The sequence below is a fragment of the Melanerpes formicivorus genome, unplaced genomic scaffold, assembly GCF_026170545.1.
Source record: "Melanerpes formicivorus ecotype bairdi unplaced genomic scaffold, bMelFor1.0.p_v2 SCAF_89, whole genome shotgun sequence".
In the NCBI taxonomy this organism is placed as follows: domain Eukaryota; kingdom Metazoa; phylum Chordata; class Aves; order Piciformes; family Picidae; genus Melanerpes; species Melanerpes formicivorus.
Genome location: NW_027142441.1, coordinates 2,630,830 through 2,652,057, shown reverse-complemented (window position 1 = coordinate 2,652,057; position 21,228 = coordinate 2,630,830). Strand labels below are relative to the sequence as shown.

Here is a 21,228-nt window from a genome sequence, read left to right as displayed (position 1 = left end):
CCGCCACAATGGCAACATGCCATGGGCATGTGTAAGGACCTCACCTCCAACGAATGGAAGGGACCAGCACCTTTGTCCCATGGGGCAGGGGTCGTGCCTTAACTGCCCAAGGTGTTTTAAAAACCAAAGAGAAGGGAGATGTGGCAGCTGCTCTGCTGCAAACAACAAAACCTTCTCAGATTAATGCAGAAGGCATGGGATTACAAAACCTTCCCTAGCTGAAGAACTGCAGGATGCCAACTTGGTTATGAAGAACAAAACAAAAACATCACCTGAGTGCCAAAAGCATCACTCTGCCAAAGCCAGACCCCCAGGCAGGGAGCACTTTCCAGTGTTAGAGAGGACTGTTTGCAGCTGTGTGTACAGGGCTGGCTTCTATCGGTTCTGGGGGTTCATGTGCAGGGTAAGAAATACTATTGCTTTGGGCAATAAAGTGATTCTGTTGTGCAGCAGCAACAGGGTTTGTGCCTTCATCTGTCACATTAGCGTGCCTTAAAATGACCATTTTTAGGTTCCTGTCCTATCTCTCTCTGTCATTCTCAACATGTTTATAATCAGGCCCTCAAAACACAAACTTCTACTTTACCAAGAGCTGATGAAAACAAATTTATGCTCTAAGAGCATCAGTTTTCCACAATGGCTTTGAAAAGGCTTTGGCCAAGCAGCGCTGAAATGCTTAACACAGCACCACAAGCTGCTGTCCCCAGGGGAACTGGAACTCCCAAAGCCTTACAGATGTCCCACACCCCAACAGCCATTGGTGCTCCACTGCTGCCACTTCCTAAGCTCACACAGCTTGCCCAGCAATCACTGCAGGACCTGCTTTCAAACCATGGCTTTGCTGTAGTCCCGGAGGACACAGGACCTGCCAGGGTGCATCACAGCAAGAAATCCTTCTCAGCTTATTCTGTGCTCTCAGCTTACCACACTGTCTAATCAAGGGTAGCCCAGTCACGATAGCACCTTCCCCCTGCAGAGGCAGAGACCAAGCAGAAACACTGGAAGCAAAGTGCTTCTAAGGGTAAGGACTTACCTTATGTTAGTCCTTGTAGCAAGATGGGTGGTAAATCTGAAACAGAATTGTGAGGCATTTAACTAGACAGCAAGAAATGACAGCAGCTGTGAATAAAGCAGCATCAGCTGCACAGCTCACCCCATCTGCCCAGATCAACAGTGGCAGGAACAGGCCACATCTCCACGGGAAAGGATTTTGGGGGCCTTTAGTTAGGAAGAATGACCAGACAGAAGTCTGCTGAGTGCTGGGAATTCTTTGTGCCCAGCTGTATGGAGAAACAATAGAACCAACATCCACCCCCATCTAGAGGGACATTCCTTTGTCTTCCAGCACTGCAGCACAAGGGCCCTGTACCGATGGTACCAGGACCTCAAGAACTTCCAGAGGCTGAGATATTGATGCCACTTGGAGCCTGAAGCAGTAACATGGGGATGCTTCAGGAGAGCCAGAGCACTGGGCCCTCCCCTTTTGCTGTGGCTCTTCAGGGCCTGTGCTGTAGCTGAGCATCCCCTGTGTGGCAGGGCAGCTTACCTTGGCATCGACTCTAATGGCATTTCTCAGGCGCCACTCTTCCTCTTCATCATCCCAGTACTGCTCGAACTGCTCTTGGCAAATCTCACAGCTCTGGACAGTTTTTGGAGGGATGTGGTTATTGCAACCATTGCCTCAACGCCCCAACTGCAAGAGTCTAGTAACAGGCTAAAAGGAGTCTCAGAACTAGGGGTAAATGCATTGAGACTACCACAGGATCTTTAGCTGGGCACTGAGCAGAGTTTGCAGCCCCGGAAATCATCATCACCTGCCTGTGGAGACTGGTGTCACCTGAGAAAGGTCAGCTTTGACCTTTTAGCCAAGGCTCGTGCCTGCAAAACACTTCACAACCTGATGCTGTTTCCCTGCCATATCAGACAATCCAGTGCAGGGGATTTCATCTTTTCATTTGAGTTTCTTTTTGTGGATTATCTTCACTCTTCCTCTTAACCTGGAGTCTCAAATCAAGGGCAGAACTTTCTGATGAAGTGTGAACAGCTTTAGGACTTCTGTGCAAAAGAATCAACTGGGAGAAGAAAGCACAAAAGGTGCTTTGGAAAATGAAATCAAAGGCCTCCGTGGCTTGGGGGCTTAGCATGCTAAACCCAGTTGTCATCCCAGCAGCATTTGGCTTTAATTGCTACATCAATTCACCTAGCAAAATGCCCAGCTGGTGGTGACTTGAGACTGAGTTGCCTGGAAGACAGATCTGACATCTGACAGGTGCTAACCTGTCTGCTACAAAGAAAGACAATTCTGTATCAAAGCACCAAACCCCAGTAACCCAAATCATGGTTAGAGCAGCAAAGCTCCAGCTCTAAGTCATTTGCTCTCCTCATTCCCTCTGTGGGAATGTTCAGTACATGATCATGCTTTGCCCCTCTCAGTTCTGCTCAGGTAGTGGAATGCCCAGGGGTGCAGATCTTGTGCAGCTGCAGGTGATTTGTGCTACTATCTGCCCGTGGGAAACAAGCACTGCACACACAAACACAGCACCCGTGGAGAGGCTCCGCAGAGCTCCAAGAGCAAGACTCCTGCCTACCTCTGGCCACTCTGTGAAAGACTTCTTTAAAGTCTCAGAGGATTCTCTGTGTCTGGGCTAAGAGAGGGAAGTGGAAACTTACCTCAGCTGGTCCAGCAGGGACACTCTGCATCTCGTCCTTCTTTGCAGCTTGCCGTGCCTTCAGCAGAGCTTCATGAGCTCTTTCGAAGATCTGGCTCTTTGCAGGCTCCTGCAGATCAGCTGCTGCTGCAAATTCAATCCACTCCTGAGGAGAGAGTTGTAATTCACACTCAGACAATGACAGCTAGAAATGACTGCAAAGTACGAGGAAACAAGCAAAAAATAAACCCCCACCACCCCAAAAGCACTGTATTTAACACATCTTGCTTCATTAAAGCTGGAGTGAGTGCTCCCCATGTGCAGCACTGGCACAGAGCAGCTTGCTCAGGTCAGCAAAGCTGTTTTCCAATAAAAACCCTGCAATTCCATTCTCAGTGAGATGAAAACAGAGCCAGGATCTTCCAGCTACTTCTTGTCCAGCATGCCATGGTCTTCTGCACTGTGACAGGCACTGGAGAGATCTCAGCCATCATTGTTTGCCCAAGACCAGCTCTGTGCTGATACAAATTTCAGCTGCAGCCCTACAGCACCAGGCCAGACAGAGGCAGCCCCTGGCCTGTGATGCCCCAGGAGCCAGGCTGCATCACTTACTGCTGAGCTGCAGTACCACTGCCTGTGTGCTGCTGCTCTGCCTGCAGCTTTCCGGCTCCGGTTCTGTCCATAGTGCCAGTCCAAGTGCTCGGCATAGCCCTGAGAGGTGGCCAGCCTCACCCCACAGGAGCCACACTGGATGCCAGTGTGCAGAGCATTGATGGCACTGCTGTAACGCCTGCAGAGAGAACCAAACCAAAGCTGCACTTTGCCTGGGAAAGAAAAGGAGCAGCAGCTCCTCAGCAAATTGCTTTCTCTGCCCACGAGAGCAGAGTAAAGCCATGGATCTCATGGGGGTTAGAACCCACAACAGAGCTACACTCTCCCTCATTTTCATATCACCATCAGCTGAAACATTCATACCACAAGCAAGGGCCCACAGGAAGCAGTGCTGAGGAGACCCCAGGGCTGTGTTTCATGCCTGCAGCTTGATCAGCCAACAGTGCACGCAGCAGGGACGCTGCCTCGGGCTCAGCTTGGCCAGCTCCCATGAAGGTGGGGAGCCCAGCAGTGAGCAAGGAGAAGCCCTGACTGCAGTGGACATCACGGCCTGCCTGAGCCAGGAGCACCCTGCAGCTCCTGGACTTTCCCCAGGTCAGTTTTCCCTCTTTCTGCTCCCTCAAATTCTCCAAGGCTGACACCAAAAGCTGTAGGTCCCCTTGGTTACAAGGTGAGGCCTGATCTTCCCCAAGCCCTCAGCTGCCTTGGATCAGCCGTGGAGATCTCCCCCTGCCCTCAGGCTCAGCGCTCTGTAACTCACGACACGATACGCACTGCCTAAGCTCTTCCACTTGGAAGTCAGTGAGGTCTGGAACATCTTCCTGCTGCTCAGCAGCTTTCCCTTCAGCAGCTGGCTGGGCTGATGGTTCATTCCCTTCTAAGATAGCATAAAGATATCTCTTTCATCAACATTTCAGTGCCTCATCAGAAAGAGCTGATAGACTCCTGAGAGTTATTTTGAGTCAGGTGTGACCTGGTCCTACTGGAGTGCCAGTGCAGCACAGCTCAGGCACCACTGAGCGCCTGGCTGCTCTGCACAGGACGCAGCACATGAGGGGCAACCAGGAGATCAAGCCCAGTCAGCATGGGCTCATGAAGGGCAGATCCTGCTTGATGACCCTGGTCTCCTTCTACAACAAGGTGACTGCTGAGTGGATGAGGGACAGGCTGTGGGTGTCCTCTACCTGGCCTTCAGTGAAGCCTTTGACACTGTCTCCCACAGCATCCTCCTGGAGAAACTGGATGCTCATGGCCTGGATGGGTGGATGCTTCACTGGGTTAAGAACTGGCTGCTGGCCAAAGAGTGGTGGGGACTGGAGTTAAGCCCAGCTGGTGGCCAGTCAGCAGTGGTGTCCCAGGGCTCAGCACTAGGGCCACTTCTCTTTAATGTCTTTGGCAATGATCTGGGGGAAGGGATCCAGGCACCCTCAGTACGTTTGCAGATGGCACTGAGTTCAGTGGCAGTGCTGATCTGCTGGAGGGTAGGAAGGCTCTGCAGAGGGAGCTGGGCAGACTGGATCATCTACTGGGACCAATGGAATGAGGTTCCAAAGGCAAAGTGCTGGGTCCTGCACTTGGGCAACAAGAACCCCATGAACACTCCCTGCTAGGGGCAGAGTGGCTGAAACTGCCCACCAGAAAAGGACCTGGGGGTGCTGGTGGACAGCTGGCTGAAGATGAGCCAGGGTGTGCCCAGGTGGCCAAGAAGGCCACCAGCATCCTGGCCTGGGTCAGCAGTGGTATAGCCACCAGGAACAGGGAAGTGATCATCCCCCTGTACTGGGCACTGGTGAGGCCACACATCAAATACTGGGGTCAGTTTTGGGCTCCTCACCCCAAGGAGGACATTGAGGGGCTGGGGTATGTCCAGAGAAGGGCAAGAAGTTGGAGAGGGGTCTAGAGAAGAGCAGCTCAGGGACCTGGGATTATTCAAGCCTGGAGAAAAGGAGGGTGAGGGGCTCTCTACAGCTAAATGAACCAAGCAGGAGTTCAGCAAAGCTTTACATTTCAGCTGTGGACACACTGAGCAGGTAGAACATGCTGGAGCTACCTACGTGCTGAGGTGGGAGCAGGGTTTGGCAGGTGCAGGATCCCTGCTGACAGCAGCCTAGCAAACAATTCTTTGACATGGAGCTGTCCCAGGTGGTTGTCAGGACGTGAAAGTGGAAGGGCTCCTGTGCAAACACAGCAAGGAGACAGAAGCTCAGCACCACAAATGGCCTTTGCTTGTATCAGCATCTTCCACAAGGAGCTTTCCCTCCTGCCTTCTGCTCCTTGCCTTTTGATCTCACATTGTCAGCTCTCTCCACTTCATGCCCAGTCTCTGGCTGGTTTCTTCCCTTCCCTCACCATTCACCTAGAGGTTGCTGTCTGTCCTGCCTGCCCACGGACAGATTCCCACTCAAGAGGGAGCACTGCAGTGTCCTATTTTTCTGAGTTCAGGCTGCAAGGTCTCAGCAGGACCAGGCCACTTAAGCACTGAGGACTTTCTAGAAGCTCTTTGTTGCCAGCCACTCCTGCAATGGGAATGTTCACAGCCCCTGGCAAATGCCAGCCAGGCCCCAGACTGGTACTTTCCAGGAAAGCAGACAGAAATTATTGTTGGGTTTTGGCACAAGTACATACCAAATCCACCTGGCTCATGAAGACTATTGGAAGGCCTCAAGAGATGAAGCTACTGCCAGAACCACACCTATAGCCTTCTTGCTGAGGAGGCTTCACTTAGTCCACACAGCCCTAGCACAGCAGGACACTACAAAGTGGCTGCAGACAACACCAAATTGGGTGGCAGCGTTGATCTGTTGGAGGGTAGAAAGGCTCTGAAGAGGGACCTGGGCATCCTGGGTTGATAGGCCAAGGCCAATGGGATGAAGTGTTACAAGGACAAGTGCTGGGCCCTGCACTTGGGTCACAACAGCCCCATGAGCACTCCAGGCTTGGGACAGAGTGGCTGAAACTGTCCAGCAGAAAAGGACCTGGGGGTGCTGGACTTAAATTGCAGCATGGGAGGTGTAATTTTGCTATCTGGGAAAATGTCTTCGCTGGAGGATGGTCAGGCACTGAAACTGGGTGCCCAGGCAAGTGGTGGTTTCACCTTCCCTTGAGGGGTTACAAAACCCTGCTTTAATGGCCATGGGGGTGTTAGGCTGGTGGTTGGACTCCATGGTTTTGGAGGTCTTCTGCAGCTGAAACAATTCCATGATTCTCCAAGTTCCTTTTTTTGGTTACACACCTGCAGGGTTTGGAACAAGGCTTCCAGGATGTGGCCAATACTGCTGAGCTTGGCCACAGGGCCCTGGCTGGGCAAACGTGGCAGGAACCTGTGAAAGTAAACATTGCAGTCTTTGGTGTGCCATCATGAGATGATAAACTTACTGCTGAAAGGTTACCATTGAAACTGCAGGTGTGTCTCCAGAACATGATTTAGTCTTCCAGGAGTGAGCCATCCCAGTTTGGTACTGGAAGGTCCACAAATGGCTGCAGAACCTCTGCCCTAGTTTCACTTCCTACCAGAACAGCTTCAGAATATCCTCCTTTTGCTGACATTTCATTGAACCCTGTCTGTTCATCTCAGACCAACACCTTTCTCTCTGCCTATCCAGCCTTCAGTCATGTTTCCAAACACAGCCTTTCCTTTGGAACTGCTCCTGCTCAGCAGCACAAAGCTCCTCAGAAAGGGATTTGGGAACTGGTGATTCTACAAAAGCTGCCATCAGTTCTCATCCAGGAACTGAAATCGTGTCCCCTGCACCAAAAACACCTTGGGAGCAGTTTTCAGCAAGCCTCTACAGTAAGCTTCAGACAGCAAACCAGTTCATGCTCCACAGAAGGCTGAGCTTTGGTTTGAGTTGTTTGCCTCCTGCAGTTACAAATTGCTTTACGTTTGATCCCATTAGAGGCCAGCAGGACACGAGCCCTGCTGTGGCCCCGTCAGTGAGCTCTGGGTGCTCAGTGAGCATCCCCAGATGCTCTCTACTGACAGCAATCACATTGCTGTCACTGAGCTGAGGTACAATTTCCCTCTTCTGAAGAGAGCATTCCCAACAGGGGCAGCTGAGCTCAGAAAGCTGCTGGTGCATCTCAACAGACTTTTATGAACAGGACATGCTCAGCTTCCCCAAGCCATGGAGGTCTCTCTAAACAAGGCCACTCAGCAGTAGTGACAGCTGCAAGATGACAACAGAGTGCTGCTGCCCCACTTTCATTCTACAGCTCTTGGAAACATCAGTCCTGTGGATCCACTGATGTCATCTTTCCAGCTTGGTGGAGAATTGCCTTCTGTGCCAGGTGAATGGAAGCACCACAAGCTGCCCAGGGCCTGGGTCTGTTCCCAGGCTGTAAATCCTGATGGCACTATCAGTTCCTGGGAAACATCCAACTGAGCTACAACCCACTGTAAAGGTTCAACTCTTAACAAAAGATTCTTAAAGACCAGCAACACATGTCCTGAAAGTCTCCATGAGCTGGTGAGGGAGGAGGATTTGTCTGAACTCACAACTGGCTCTGTCTGCAGCTTTGCAGGAAAATCTTTACTTTTCAGAAGAAGAAACCTGCTAATTGTGCACACAAAAATATTTCTGCCAAGCAAACTGTGGAACACAATCAGTTCTTACCTGAGGACTTCCCATTGACGTGTTCCTGAAGCTTCCATGCTGAGGACCCTGAGGAGCTGTTACATCCCAGTGCTGTGCACCTGCTCTTCGAGGGCAATCCTGTGCCCCTGGGCCAGCTGTGCTCTGCAGCTGCATCCTGTGAGATGCTCGATGGGAGCCCTGCTCAGGATGCTGCACAAAGGGACCCCCCTGTCCACATGGTGACATTCCCAGCCTTGAGGGAGCATGTGGAGCCATGTTTTGAAAAGGTGCACCTTGAAGGCCAAGGGGCAGGTCAAATCCAGAGGCTGGTTGGCAATGTCCATCAAATCTCAGAGGTACCTCTGTATTGAATTGTCCTGACAGTCCCTGTGGCCCCAGTGGCTGACCATGTGGCTCCTCAAACCTGATGCCTCCTCCAGGTTGGCCATGGGGCCCTGTCACGGTCCGGAGACATTAGATGTCTCGGTCCGGAGACACAGTTCTTTTAAATATTCCCGTGTTGTGAAATTAAAGGCACAAACGAGGCCAAAGTATCAACAGCTAGACTATTTATTACATAAAGAAAGTGGACATAAGAAAGGAAGAGGGAGAAAATAGAGAAAGTGGACATAAGAAGGGAAAGAGAGAAAAGAGAGAGAGAGAGAGAGGGACGAGAGATAGAAGAGGAAAGGAATTATATTACCACACCCCTCATCCCCCCCAGGACAGTTAAAGTCTGTGGAGGAAAGGTGCTGCAGGAGATGTTGGGTTTGTAGAGTAACCGTGGTGAGGCTTTTGCTGGAGAACAGCTGTGGTCCTCTGGGCAGATGTTGGGTTGATACAGGAACGGTGCTGAGGATTCTCTGGGCAGCCTGGGTCTGTAGAGGGCTGGAGCTGTGGTCCTCCGGGCAGCTTCTGTTCTCCGGAGCAGCATTGTCCCGGCTTCTCAGCGGCCTGGCCCGTCTCCTGTGTTTTTCTTCATCTCCATTTTTCTCCCCGTTTTTCTCCTCTGTTTCTCTCCTTTGTTTCTCTCCTGTGTTTCTCTCCTGTGTTTCTCTCCTGTGTTTCTCTCTACAAACCAGTAGTTGCTCAAGTCTTTTATACAGTTTTTTAGTCCTTAGGTATGTAGTCAAATATTGTCCCTCAGGAATTCCAGTGGCAGGAAATCTGTGTGTTTGGGCAAGACCCTGGCTGGAGGAGGGGGGAATCTCCGTCTACCCTGTCTCCATCCAGACAAAGCTCAGGAAACAGGTGGTGATTATCTTGCCCTAAAGGTGTGATGGCTGGGTCCTTGGGTCCATTGTTGTAGTCCCGTGTTATCACGATGCAATCACAAGCTGATTTGCATCCAGGATTGGTGGACAGGATTCTTTCCACCTTCTTTCCAGTGGCTCTGCTATCACTTTTATCTTTGTTGACTCACATAGAGAGAGACAAACTTATTAGACTGTCACACCACCCCGTCAATCAAAGATAAAAGGAAGAAAGAAAGGAAAGAAAGGAAAGAAGTGGAAAAGGAAGGAAAGAAGTTTTAAACAATTTTTGCAATAGACATAAGTTTTGATTGGCTAACAGCACAAATCTGTTGTACACCATCATTAGACACAAACTGCATGTTGGACACTACATGTTGAATCACTGTATACAACAGGGATTTATACAAGATTGACAATGCTAAGAAAATATAACAAAATTAAACCAGGTAATTACACAAGGTGAAAGCATCCTTGTTCCTCCTGGAAGCCAGGAGAACAAACAAACCCATACCCCCCCACCCCGTCAGTCCTTCAGTTTGGAATTGAAGTGAGAGCTTCAGTCCAGATCTGAATGTCTGCGGGGTTATGGAAAGTACAGTCCTTGAAGAGATGTCTTCTGTGATGCAAAACTTGAGAAGTCTTCCATATTGTAGCAAGACAAGTCCTTCTGACAATACATCAGGTAGTCTTCAGCATTAGAACTTAAATTTAGCATTAGAACTTAAATAAGAAACACAAATAAGAAACACAACCTTGAAACATACAAAACTGGTATTTCCAGGTTACCATTCAGAGCCACCCTCTCAGGTGATAATTACTTTGAATGGGCCTGTAAGTATCGTTGATTGTTTCAGGTTCTCTCAAAGCCAAGCTAAACACAAACAAAGGCCTTTTTCCAAACCAAGTACAATTTTTTGGTGATCTCCTGACTCATGCTTCACCCCCCAATTCACCGCTGGGAAGTGAAGCCCTTAGTTGCCCTGGGGGACATATCCTTCCCCTCATCAAATGGTCCCACCAAGAGGGGAGCAGTGACCTCAGCCCTCTTTTTAGGCTCGGGCCAACATTGCACAATGATTCGTAATTGTCTCGTGGCTACCCCATCAACCACTTCTTTTGGAATACCTTTCTCCCGACCCACCCCCCACCAATATTGCCGGGTATTCAAGTGTTCCCTGCCCCCAGCCAGGTGCCTACTAGGAATACGGCGCATCTGGCCCTGGGGGCTTGGTGGGTGAGTCATTTTCACATGTCTCAAGCCTCTAGTTTGAGGTTTTTTCATTTCCTCAGGTACACTATACTGCCTAGCATAATCTAATAATTCCCTCCCCACATCTTGCCATGTCCTGGAAGAAAGTGGGGTATTAGCTATTTCTTTTTGAAGCTGGATACCTCTTATTTTAAGCAAGTCAGAGAGGCCCCTGATCAAAGGAGTCATTCTGTTTGCATCCACCAGGATAGAAAGAGGGGATTCAAAATTATGTTTTAGTTCCCTTTCATATATCATCTGCAGGCATGCAGCTTTTTGCACATTCTCCATTATCTGATTCATCCCTCCCCGCAGAATTAGGGGTTCACCCCTCTCCTTTGGATCAAACCCCCCTGCCCAATAGGCAGCTCTTTGCGTAAGACTCCAGGGTCCACTTCTGTTTTTTGTAGTTAGAAAAACATTATCACCCCAATAGCCCATGGCTTCAGCTTCTGTTAACAGAATCTGATCACCTCCAGTTTTTGAAACTCGCCAGACATATTCCACCTCAGATTCCTCAGCAGAGCGTGCAAATTCTGCACGAATTTTGGCCAATTCAGTGTAGGAGAAAGGCGTTTCTTTGGTTGTGATAGTGGGGGTAACCTCCCCATCCTCATATAAAACTTCAGTTTTAATGAGAGGTCTGATATGCGCAGCAGCTTCCTTAGCCACTGTCAGTTCTGCCCGAGGGCACATAGGGGCAGACTCCAAGTAATTCACACCCTCTTTTGAGTCCAAATACGAATTTTGCCTCCTCTCCTTTTCCAATTGAATTTTAAGATCTGCCACTACGTCTTTCAAAGTGGCAACATGGCTTTGTAGTGACGAAACTAAGTCCTGCAAAGAGGAAATAGTTATATTCTCCTGTTCATGCCATTCATCTTTCTCCTTCACTGAGGCGGCTAAACAGGCACCTAAAACCGCACAAATAAAACCTTTGCCTTTCCCGGCTTTTGCTCGTGCATCTTTCTGCAGGGCCACAATTCTATCAGCCACACTCTGGAAATTATGCCAATTTTCACGGGCCCAGTCAAGTACCTGTACAGATGGGCGGGCACCGTGAACTTCTAAAAGGTTAAAAAGCTTCTCACTCCCGGCCATCTCTTTTGTTTCAGAAAGCATTTCTTAATAGGGCACTAAGTTTCGCGGGGAAGTCAGATCAAAACACTGTTTGTACCAGCAAAATCTTCCCTGGAAAAACGTACACTTTTAAAAGGCTTACTCCAAAATAATCTTCTCCAGGAAAAAATGCACAATAGATTTCCCAGGAGAGGTCACACACAAGAAAAAACAACAACAACTTGGGCTTCTCAAGGAAGTCACACTATTTCCCTGAGTGAACCCACACTTGCAAAAGCTTCTTAGCTTTTGTACCTCAAATTTTTTTTGTTACACTAGGATAACAACCTTGTGATTCTTAGGGAAGAGTTACTCTGTTTCCCTGAGCGAACACACACCGGCAGAAGTTTCTCAACTTTTGCTTCAATACTGGGCTTCTCGGGAAAGCCACACTTTACAAATATCACCAACACTGGGTTTCCTAAAAGAGGGTACTGAGAATTCTCGGGGAGGTCACACTATAAAGTCAACAGTTGTACCCCAGATAATCTTCCCCGGGAATGCACACACAAATTTAAAGCAGGGTACAGAGGATTCTCGAGGAGGTCACACTATAAAACCAACAGTTGTACCCCGGATAATCTTCCCCGAGAAAGCACACACATTTAAAGCTTTTGAGAACTCCCACACAGTCTCTCTGAAAATTTCGCTTCGTCCTTCTCCGGCCACTTCCCTCGCGGGCGAGTGGAAACGCGAATCTGGACTCCACTCTCGCTTCGTACTAAAAGTACGTCTCAGGCACACACACACATTTCGGGGTTCTCAGAAATGCAATAATTTTGCTGTGATACTTTTCACTGCACGGGAATCCTGCCGACTACGCCATTTAAATGTCACGGTCCGGAGACATTAGATGTCTCGGTCCGGAGACACAGTTCTTTTAAATATTCCCGTGTTGTGAAATTAAAGGCACAAACGAGGCCAAAGTATCAACAGCTAGACTATTTATTACATAAAGAAAGTGGACATAAGAAAGGAAGAGGGAGAAAATAGAGAAAGTGGACATAAGAAGGGAAAGAGAGAAAAGAGAGAGAGAGAGAGAGGGACGAGAGATAGAAGAGGAAAGGAATTATATTACCACACCCCTCATCCCCCCCAGGACAGTTAAAGTCTGTGGAGGAAAGGTGCTGCAGGAGATGTTGGGTTTGTAGAGTAACCGTGGTGAGGCTTTTGCTGGAGAACAGCTGTGGTCCTCTGGGCAGATGTTGGGTTGATACAGGAACGGTGCTGAGGATTCTCTGGGCAGCCTGGGTCTGTAGAGGGCTGGAGCTGTGGTCCTCCGGGCAGCTTCTGTTCTCCGGAGCAGCATTGTCCCGGCTTCTCAGCGGCCTGGCCCGTCTCCTGTGTTTTTCTTCATCTCCATTTTTCTCCCCGTTTTTCTCCTCTGTTTCTCTCCTTTGTTTCTCTCCTGTGTTTCTCTCCTGTGTTTCTCTCCTGTGTTTCTCTCTACAAACCAGTAGTTGCTCAAGTCTTTTATACAGTTTTTTAGTCCTTAGGTATGTAGTCAAATATTGTCCCTCAGGAATTCCAGTGGCAGGAAATCTGTGTGTTTGGGCAAGACCCTGGCTGGAGGAGGGGGGAATCTCCGTCTACCCTGTCTCCATCCAGACAAAGCTCAGGAAACAGGTGGTGATTATCTTGCCCTAAAGGTGTGATGGCTGGGTCCTTGGGTCCATTGTTGTAGTCCCGTGTTATCACGATGCAATCACAAGCTGATTTGCATCCAGGATTGGTGGACAGGATTCTTTCCACCTTCTTTCCAGTGGCTCTGCTATCACTTTTATCTTTGTTGACTCACATAGAGAGAGACAAACTTATTAGACTGTCACAGGCCCCAAGGGCTGACCTGGAGGTCCCTCAAACCTGAGGCCTAAGCAGTGCTGCTGCGTTGGTGCTCGGGGTGATAACATCCTTCCAGCAGCAGGCCATATTTCCTGGTGTCTTTGGTGAGGGCATTCAGCAAGTGCTTGGTATTCTTCACCCTGCTGTGAGCTGAAAGCAAGGACAGGTTTCAGACAGGGATTTCTCTGTCCTTCAGGCCAGAGCTGTTCCATTGTTAGAACTGATCACGGCCAAACCTCAGCATCGCCTTAGGATCTAAGTGTGTGGCACTTCCACGTTTCACAGTAGAAGTGAGTTCAAGTTATCAGCTTTAGCAACCTGAACCTTGCCTCCCAAAGCCTGGAGGCAGCAGCAGAATTTCCACCCACTTGACACAGAAGTTGTTTCAAAAGCAGTAACTTACTTTGGATTTTCTCCCCAACCAGACTGCCGCCTCTTGCCCGAGGTTGCTCCATCCCAGTTTGCTGCACGCTCTGGATGCTGGCTTGCTGTTCCTTGGAGACTGCCTTCCTGGGCTCTGTTCACTGCCCTTTGATCCTGCACCTCTGCTTTGATGTTACTCTGATAAGAATGTCTGCCACCTCTTGCTGCCTGTGTGTCTTCTTCTACCTGAGGCTGCTTAGGGCATATCTGATGTCTCTTTCTAACTTTAGGAGATGACAAAATGGGAGACAAACTTCTCAGTCTTCTTTTGAGTGCTCTCCTCTCTAGTCCTTGTGGAGACTGTGTAGCTGGTGGCTGTGTCTCAACAGGTCCTTTTCTGGCACTTGCTCTCCTTTGTTTTCCACCCTGTGCTTCTGACTGTGCTGAAGTTCTCTCTCCTGTCTGAGCAGCAGCAAGATCATACATAGGGATCACTTTGGAGGGAAGTTCAGAACAAAGCCCCAGCACATTCACCTGGTTTTGCCTCAATTTTGAGTGTAATCCTTAACACTTTTAAATTAACAAATACTGTCCAAGCACCCCAGATGAACTCATAAAGCTCCACTCCTCACAGAGCTCTGCTTCCCAGGCAGAAGCACAGTGATGGCTGGCATCTGCCAGCACAGCTAAGAACTGTCCCAAAGAGCCTGAGACCCCCTAGAGAAGTGTCACCACTGTGGTGGTTTAGGCTGGGTGCTGGCCCGGATGCCACTGCACAGACCACACCTGGGAGGTCCCAAAAGGGTCCAGCCCACTGGGTGGTCACAGCAAACCAGGTATTTCACCCACAGTCCTCTGCTCCTCTGTAAAATATCCACGCGGGGTCTTGGCTTCCTCTTTCGCCCCCCGCTGCTGCCTAGGGAAATGGCTGAGCTGCCTCCCCTGGCCTGCCCAGGCCTGAGGCTGGGTTGGGGGCAGAGGAAAGAGCCCTGGGGGGTTTTGGGTGTACCCCCAGGTGGGGATGGGACGTTCTTGGGTATGTTCTGGGATCTCTCTCTCCTTGTCATGGTGCCTGTGGTTCTCTGTAAAACTGAGGGAGCCAGGGAGCCCTGGAGCTGCTTTGCTTAGAACAAGGTCACCCAGCCCCAGCCTCAACCTAACACCCCCACGGCCCCCATGCTCAGCTCACTCCAGCTCCCTTCCCTGCTGCCACCCTCCAGCACTGGAGCTCACTCTCTGCAGCTGTTAGGAGCTGCACTCTTCAGGCACAATGGAACCAAACTCATTTGAAACCTTTGCCCCCACTCCAATTTGCTGCTGTGACAGGGGGACGTCGCCTAACAGCACTTCCTCCATGGCCACCCTCCAGAGCACAGGTTTGACATAGGCAAAGCAAGCCCCCCCAGTGCTCTGCATTCAGGAGTGCCTCTGCCCTGCCTCCACAGCCCAGGCCCTGCACTCCTGAGGCACTGCACTCTCACCCAGCAGCCTACAGACAAGGATGGCTGCTCTGGGACCCTCTGTCCGTACAGCAGGCACACACACTGACCGAGGGAGCTGCAGGCTGAGGGCTCACAGGGCTGCCAGCAGCACTCCCAGCTGCAGGCAGAGGTGTCACTGGCCAAGCAGGATCTAAGGACTTGACTCTGACATCCAGGGCATGCAGCTTCTCCAGGGGGAAAACTCTGTCCCATGTTGAGCGCAAGAGGAATAAACTCTTGCGAGTCTCTGTGTCCACCTGCAACAACAAAACAACCCCAGGGCTCCCTCAGCTCCTGCCACACACAGCCTGCAGCTTTGCTGCCAGAAGGAAGGCTGCATGGCTGTCCTGTTGCTCTCAGCACTTGGCATCTCAACACACTGGCCTGGCTGCGCAGCAGCTCTCAGCAGTGCAGCTCACACTCCCATGCCAAGGGCATCAGAGAGGCTCAGCTGTGGAATTGCTGTTTCAAGGCCATGGGAAGGCTTTATTGTCCATGACCATCTTCTGAGCATTTCCTGTCCACTTTTCCCTGACCAAAATTCTCAGTTCATTTGCCAAATTTCTCTTGAAAAAATAAGGTGGAAAACTCTTGCAAAACAAGAGCCTCTGAGAAAAGAAACTGCTGCAAGTGTTGGTGCTCAGCTCTTCAGCCCCTGAAGGCCTTTTCCCACCAGATGCCAGGTGAGGGCTGTTCGCCATCAATTCGGGTTTAGTTCAGCTGTACCGTTGGACCCCTCTGTGAGTCATAGACCAAACCTCCTTGCAGGGTCAGTGCCCATTTTATTTCTTTAAACAGTTTGGATTACCTTAGGAAAGTCAGGCAGTTACAGTAAAGTAACATTTCCTTCATCTCACAACTTGAGAGTTCAGTTAAACAAGAACTCAAACCACCTGAGGACAAAATCTCTGCAACTGTCCTAATGCCAGTCTCTGAGTTCAGCCGTTGAGCACTGACTGTGTGGATGGCTTTGGCTGTGCTGTTGGGATGTTACAGAAAGACACAGAACAGCCTAGAAAGTTTGGAGCTGCCTTTGGAGAGGAGCAGGAACTCCAGCACAAATAATTCGTCCTTAGCCCATGGGTGGGGAGAAGGGGGAGGCATCGTACAATTTTCATGAGAAGCATCCTGATCACTGCTAAAGGAGCAGAAGTGGCTAAGCAAAAGGTTCTGACTTCATCAAGTGTCTGAATGGTCACTAAGGCAGAGTGACCTGGGACTGACTGATAACAACACTCATGGCCATGGCAGTGCTGGGATTCTGCTTGCTTCTTTCGACAGGGCCAGTCCAGCCAGTAAAGGTGACTGCCACTTTGTGCATTTAATTAATACACATTAATTAAGTAGTTCTGGTTAGCTCAGCAGGCACTTAACCTAGAAAACTATCCACATGAGTCATGCCAAGCTTCAGCTGCAACTTCAAATGCACAGTTCAGCAGAACAGTCACCAGTAAAGAGGGAAAACCCAAGGCAGTATCTCCCTCCCCATCTGCACTGCACACAGGAGCTGGAGTCTCCTATGCTCCCCATCACAATGCAGTCTCTCTTTCATCAGGCATTTGACTTCTGGAAACCATCCAGAAAGCATCCTGGGAACTTAGACCCTCACTGGTACCTAAGGGTAGATCATTACACCAAAGCTCCATTCCTCTCATCCAGAGCAGATGCCACTTTCATACAGCAAACAGGGAGCCACAGAAGCTGAAATCCATCCCAGTCCAGTCCTTCAAACCCTGACTTTGATGTGCAGGTCTCACAAGGAACACCACAATCACTGCACTGGGTTTAGAGCTGGTTAAGACTCCAAGACCTGGCAGCATTCTCAGTGCTGAGTGAAGTCAACACACACACTTGCACTGCAGCATAGCAACACCTGCCAAGAGCCTTTTCCCCTTCTAGCACTAGTTTCAAATCCCAGCCCACTAGGACAGAAACAGCTCTCAGTGCCGCTCCTCAGAGTGTCAGCACTCATTGCACACACCACAGCTGAAGCAAATGAGACAAATCCAACTACAGGAGGGACAGAAATCCACAAGGATCTGATTCTCAGGCTCTTCTTGGCACAAGGACTATTTACTCACTGACATTAAACCAGGAATCTGTTAACTCCCTCATCTGTACATTACAAAAATCCACCCAGGTGAGCCATGGGTAACCAAACTGTCCAGGACAATGCCAGACTCTTATGACCCAAGCCAAGACTTTACATCTTTCATCTCAGTATGATTCACCTGTGTGAGAGCAGCAGGGGCAGTCTCCCCCAGCACAGAGCCAGGACAAGGATCTATAAAAGCCACCCAATAAACCCAACCCTGGGCACAGTGCTCATTTCCCAGGCACAGATTCATTTACAGAACTCTTCTGAAGTGCAGAGACCTTCTCAAAGACAGAGAGAAAGGTTTCCACCAGGTTTGGGGCAAAAGCCTGCAGGTAGGCTCCTCCCACATGCTTGACGATGGAGTCCATAAGATAGATGACAGGAAGCTTCTGCGATGGAGGAGCCTGGAATCATGAGAAGAGAGGGAGAAGTTCAGCACAACCAGAGCCCCTCTGAAGCACTGCAAACCCAGGGATTGCCAGGCTCAGAAACCTCTTTTGGCTTGCCACTACAAACACCAAGAGTCTGGGCTTGGCACTTCCTGTTGATAGGGAAACTGAATCTGGCCAATGGATGCTCAGATGCAAGCAGAAGGGGAATGGTGCAGCAGTGAAGGCTCTGTGACAAGTGCCACTGCCATTGTGCTGTGAGCAGGACTCAGACCTCAGCAGTGCAGCCTGCTGCAAATGTAACCTGCTCCAGGATCGCAGAAGGACCTCAGCAGGGCTGGAATATCGAGGTCTTCTCTTCCAGGCAAAGCCAGCCACTGGGACAGGTCTGCACTGGGGGGACTGGCAGAAATGGGAGGGGGGTTGAAAGAAGCCTCTCCTTTAAAAAATGCTCTTGTTTAAAAAGGTGCTGTAAAACCACAGCCTGTGCTGGGGCTGCTGGCACCAAGCACCTGGGCTGGGCTCAGAGGAAGCCTCCTCTTTCTCTCTGGCCCATGTCTTTCAGATGACAGATTAGGACCTTAATGCAGTTTCTACAGTCAGGGAGAATTTCTTCTTCCTCACCCTGAACCTCCAGGTAGTGCTAAAGGCAAGGGCTTAGGCACCATCTTTGAGATGCTGCATTCTGGCTCCATGTGAGGGCAAAAGCCAATAGCAAGGGCAAGGGGCTGCTGCCCACTGCCTGCCAGGCCATCAGACTGTGGCTGATATTGGCACAGGGCTTCACTCACAAGCCACACGGACCTCCCAGAGCTTTTGGTGGGGCAAGTCCCAACCACTTGGCTACAGGAAGAGGGTGATGTGGGGGCTGTTCCACTCTCTCCAGTCCCCAGCTCCCTATGGGGTGGAGAGTAGAAGCAGCAACTTAAGCTTAGCTGTGAAAGAAGCCCCTGACATCTCACCCTATGCTCCTGGTTCCCATCTGAGACAGGCTTCCCTCTGCCTGCTTCCTCCACAGCAACCAGAGCCTCCTGGCTGCCTGGACTGCTGTCTACATCCCCACTGTGGTAGGCTGAAATTTCCCCCCCACATTAACTTTGCCAGACTAACTCAGTTGGAAGCAAAAGGAAGTATTTACAAGCAAAACTGCAATCTACAGTGGAGTGCAATGAATGTGTACAAAACATACAGGATTTTACAATATCTACAGGTTGGACTTGATGATCTTTGAGGTCTTTCCCAACCTTATTCATTATTGATTCTATGATTTACAATTAACAACAGAAACACTGTGTTAGTCTGGCAAAGTTAATGACCCAGCTGGGGGGCCAACCCAGCCCCAAATCCCCAGCGCCCTCTGGGCTGTCAAAATCTTCCTCTTCATGTTTGTCCCCTCATTAACCAGCTCACCATCACCACCTCCATGTACCCTAAACCCCTGCTCTCTGCCCTCCACCCAACTTGTCCAAGCCCAGCTGTACTCATCCCACCCATCCTCTTGTCTCTTCCAGAGCCTCTCCCTCTCTCTCTCATCCCATTTCCAGTCTCTCAGGCCCTCTCCCACCTCCCTTCTTCCCTGTCTCTCCTTGTCCCCTTTTACCCTGTCTCCTCCTCCTGCCACCCCTCAGCCCACTGCTGCCTGGCTCTGCCCACCCTCCTCAGCAGGACATCTCCCCAGACCCTTCCTCCTAGCCCCAAGCCCACCCAGCCCATTGCCCCAGCTGGTCTCCCCAGCAGCACAGCTAGGAGCAGCAAGCAGTGGAACATCCAAACCTTGGCCATTTGTGCCTCTACCAGGGAGGCAATGCTGCTGGCAAAGGCCACCTTCTGCTTTGCCAGGACAGTCAGCTCGGTGATGGCAGATTTGCTGTTGAGTGTCAGGCCCTGCAGCTGTGCCCGATAACCCTGGCACACATCTCCTGACACCTCTCTCCTCCCACGACCGCTCTCAGACCCTGGCATCCTGCTCCTCGCCCAAAGGGCCACCGGCCGTCGCCTTGGTAACCTCTGTCGCGCCCTTGCCGCACGCTGATTGGCTGGCGCCCGGCCGCTCGGCCGCTGCGGGCTGCCCGGCTGGGGCCGCTCCCTGCCGCCTCTCCGCTTCAGCACCAGCGCTGTCCCCAGGGCCGAGCAGCCGGGCGGCAAGAGAGAGGATGTCCCTCGCTGGAGCTCTCCAGGAGCTGAGGAGGAAGCTCCACCAGCTCCTCAGCTCTTTGCTGGAAGAAAGCCAAGGATCTCTTCTCCCCTGACTGAAGTGTCAGGGTTTGGGTTCAGCTTGCCCTGCCAGCCCAGAGGCAGCTTCCACTGTGCTGGAGTCTCGGCCCTGGAGCCGTTCCAGGCCAGCTGCACGCCTCCCGAGTTCACAGTCTCGTTTGCAGCATCCCAAGCCTCATTTCTTGCATCCAAGGCAGTATTTCGGGGACCAAAGCTTAACTTCCATTTTCAAACTGCCAGTTCTGGGGCCCACAGTTTCACCTTTAGGGTTTGAGATCTGTTTCTCGGTCCCAAGCTGCCCTCAGAGCCCCTTTGCTCAGGGGCCAGAGCTCCCATTCCAGGTGGCACAACAGCATTTTGGATCCCAAGGCCATTTCCCGAGGCCCAGGCTTTTCCCCCACGCTCCAGTGCCACACCTTTGCTGCCCAAGCGCCCATCTCAAGGCCCAAAGCCTGCTGCCCAGGGTCCCAGCCTGCTCCCCTGCCCCAGCCCTGCCCTCAGGCTCCCCAGGCCCAGCTGGAGGCTCAAAGGCCTAAACCCAGAGCTCAGGGAGCCCCAGGGCCCAGGCAGCCAATCCCAGCCGGGAGGCAGGGAAGGTATGTGACAGACAGGTGGCCAGCAGCCAACCAGGGGCTCCAAGTGCCCTGGCAGCCAATCAGAGGTCAGTGCTCAGGCAAGGGCCAGGCCCTGCAGCACAGCCTGAGGCGGGGACGCTCCCCTGAGCTGTGCCAGAAGCCTCCTGCTCCCTGAGGACGCCTCTGGGGGGCAAGGGTCATGGGCAGCATCTGTGCCACATGCCCCAGCCTGGGCACACTGTGGAGCCAGACCTGCCCCAGGGAGGGAGCAGGGGATGGAGACAGGGACAGGCTGGGCTGGAGGGGCAGAGGAGGGGACCAGGTGGGCAAGGGGATGGAGATGGGGCTGGAGGTGGAACAGGTGGAGAACAGGATGGAGACAGGGACTGGGATGGAGGGAGGGCAATAGAGATGGGATGGATGTGAGAGAATGGGAGCCCCAGTGCCAGCTGGAAACATGGCCCAGTGCTGCCAGTGCTGCCAGTGACACATGGCCCAGTGCTGCCAGTGCCACATGGCCCAGTGCTGCCAGTGCTGCCAGTGCCACATGGCCCAGTGCTGACAGTGCTGCCAGTGACACCTGGCCCAGTGCTGCCAGTGCCACATGGCCCAGTGCTGCCAGTGCCACATGGCCCAGTGCTGCCAGTGCTGCCAGTGCCACATGGCCCAGTGCTGCCAGTGCTGCCAGTGCTGCCAGTGACACATGGCCCAGTGCTGCCAGTGCTGCCAGTGCTGCCAGTGACACATGGCCCAGTGCTGCCAGTGCTGCCAGTGCTGCCAGTGACACATGGCCCAGTGCTGCCAGTGA

The 21,228-nt window shown here is 51.3% G+C and overlaps 1 protein-coding gene across 1 annotated transcript; it reads right to left on the bottom strand.

Annotated features, from left to right (window-relative positions):
• Positions 1–1,039: 1,039 nt before the first annotated feature.
• Positions 1,040–19,593, bottom strand: LOC137454996 (uncharacterized). Its single transcript, XM_068165484.1, has 9 exons — positions 19,405–19,593; positions 17,521–17,646; positions 15,213–15,401; positions 4,445–4,552; positions 4,035–4,159; positions 3,261–3,438; positions 2,671–2,814; positions 1,547–1,639; positions 1,040–1,069 (listed from the first exon to the last, which is right to left on the bottom strand). The coding sequence occupies exons 1-9, from the start codon at positions 19,591–19,593 to the stop codon at positions 1,040–1,042; spliced, it is 1,182 nt and encodes a 393-aa protein (XP_068021585.1).
• Positions 19,594–21,228: the final 1,635 nt, after the last annotated feature.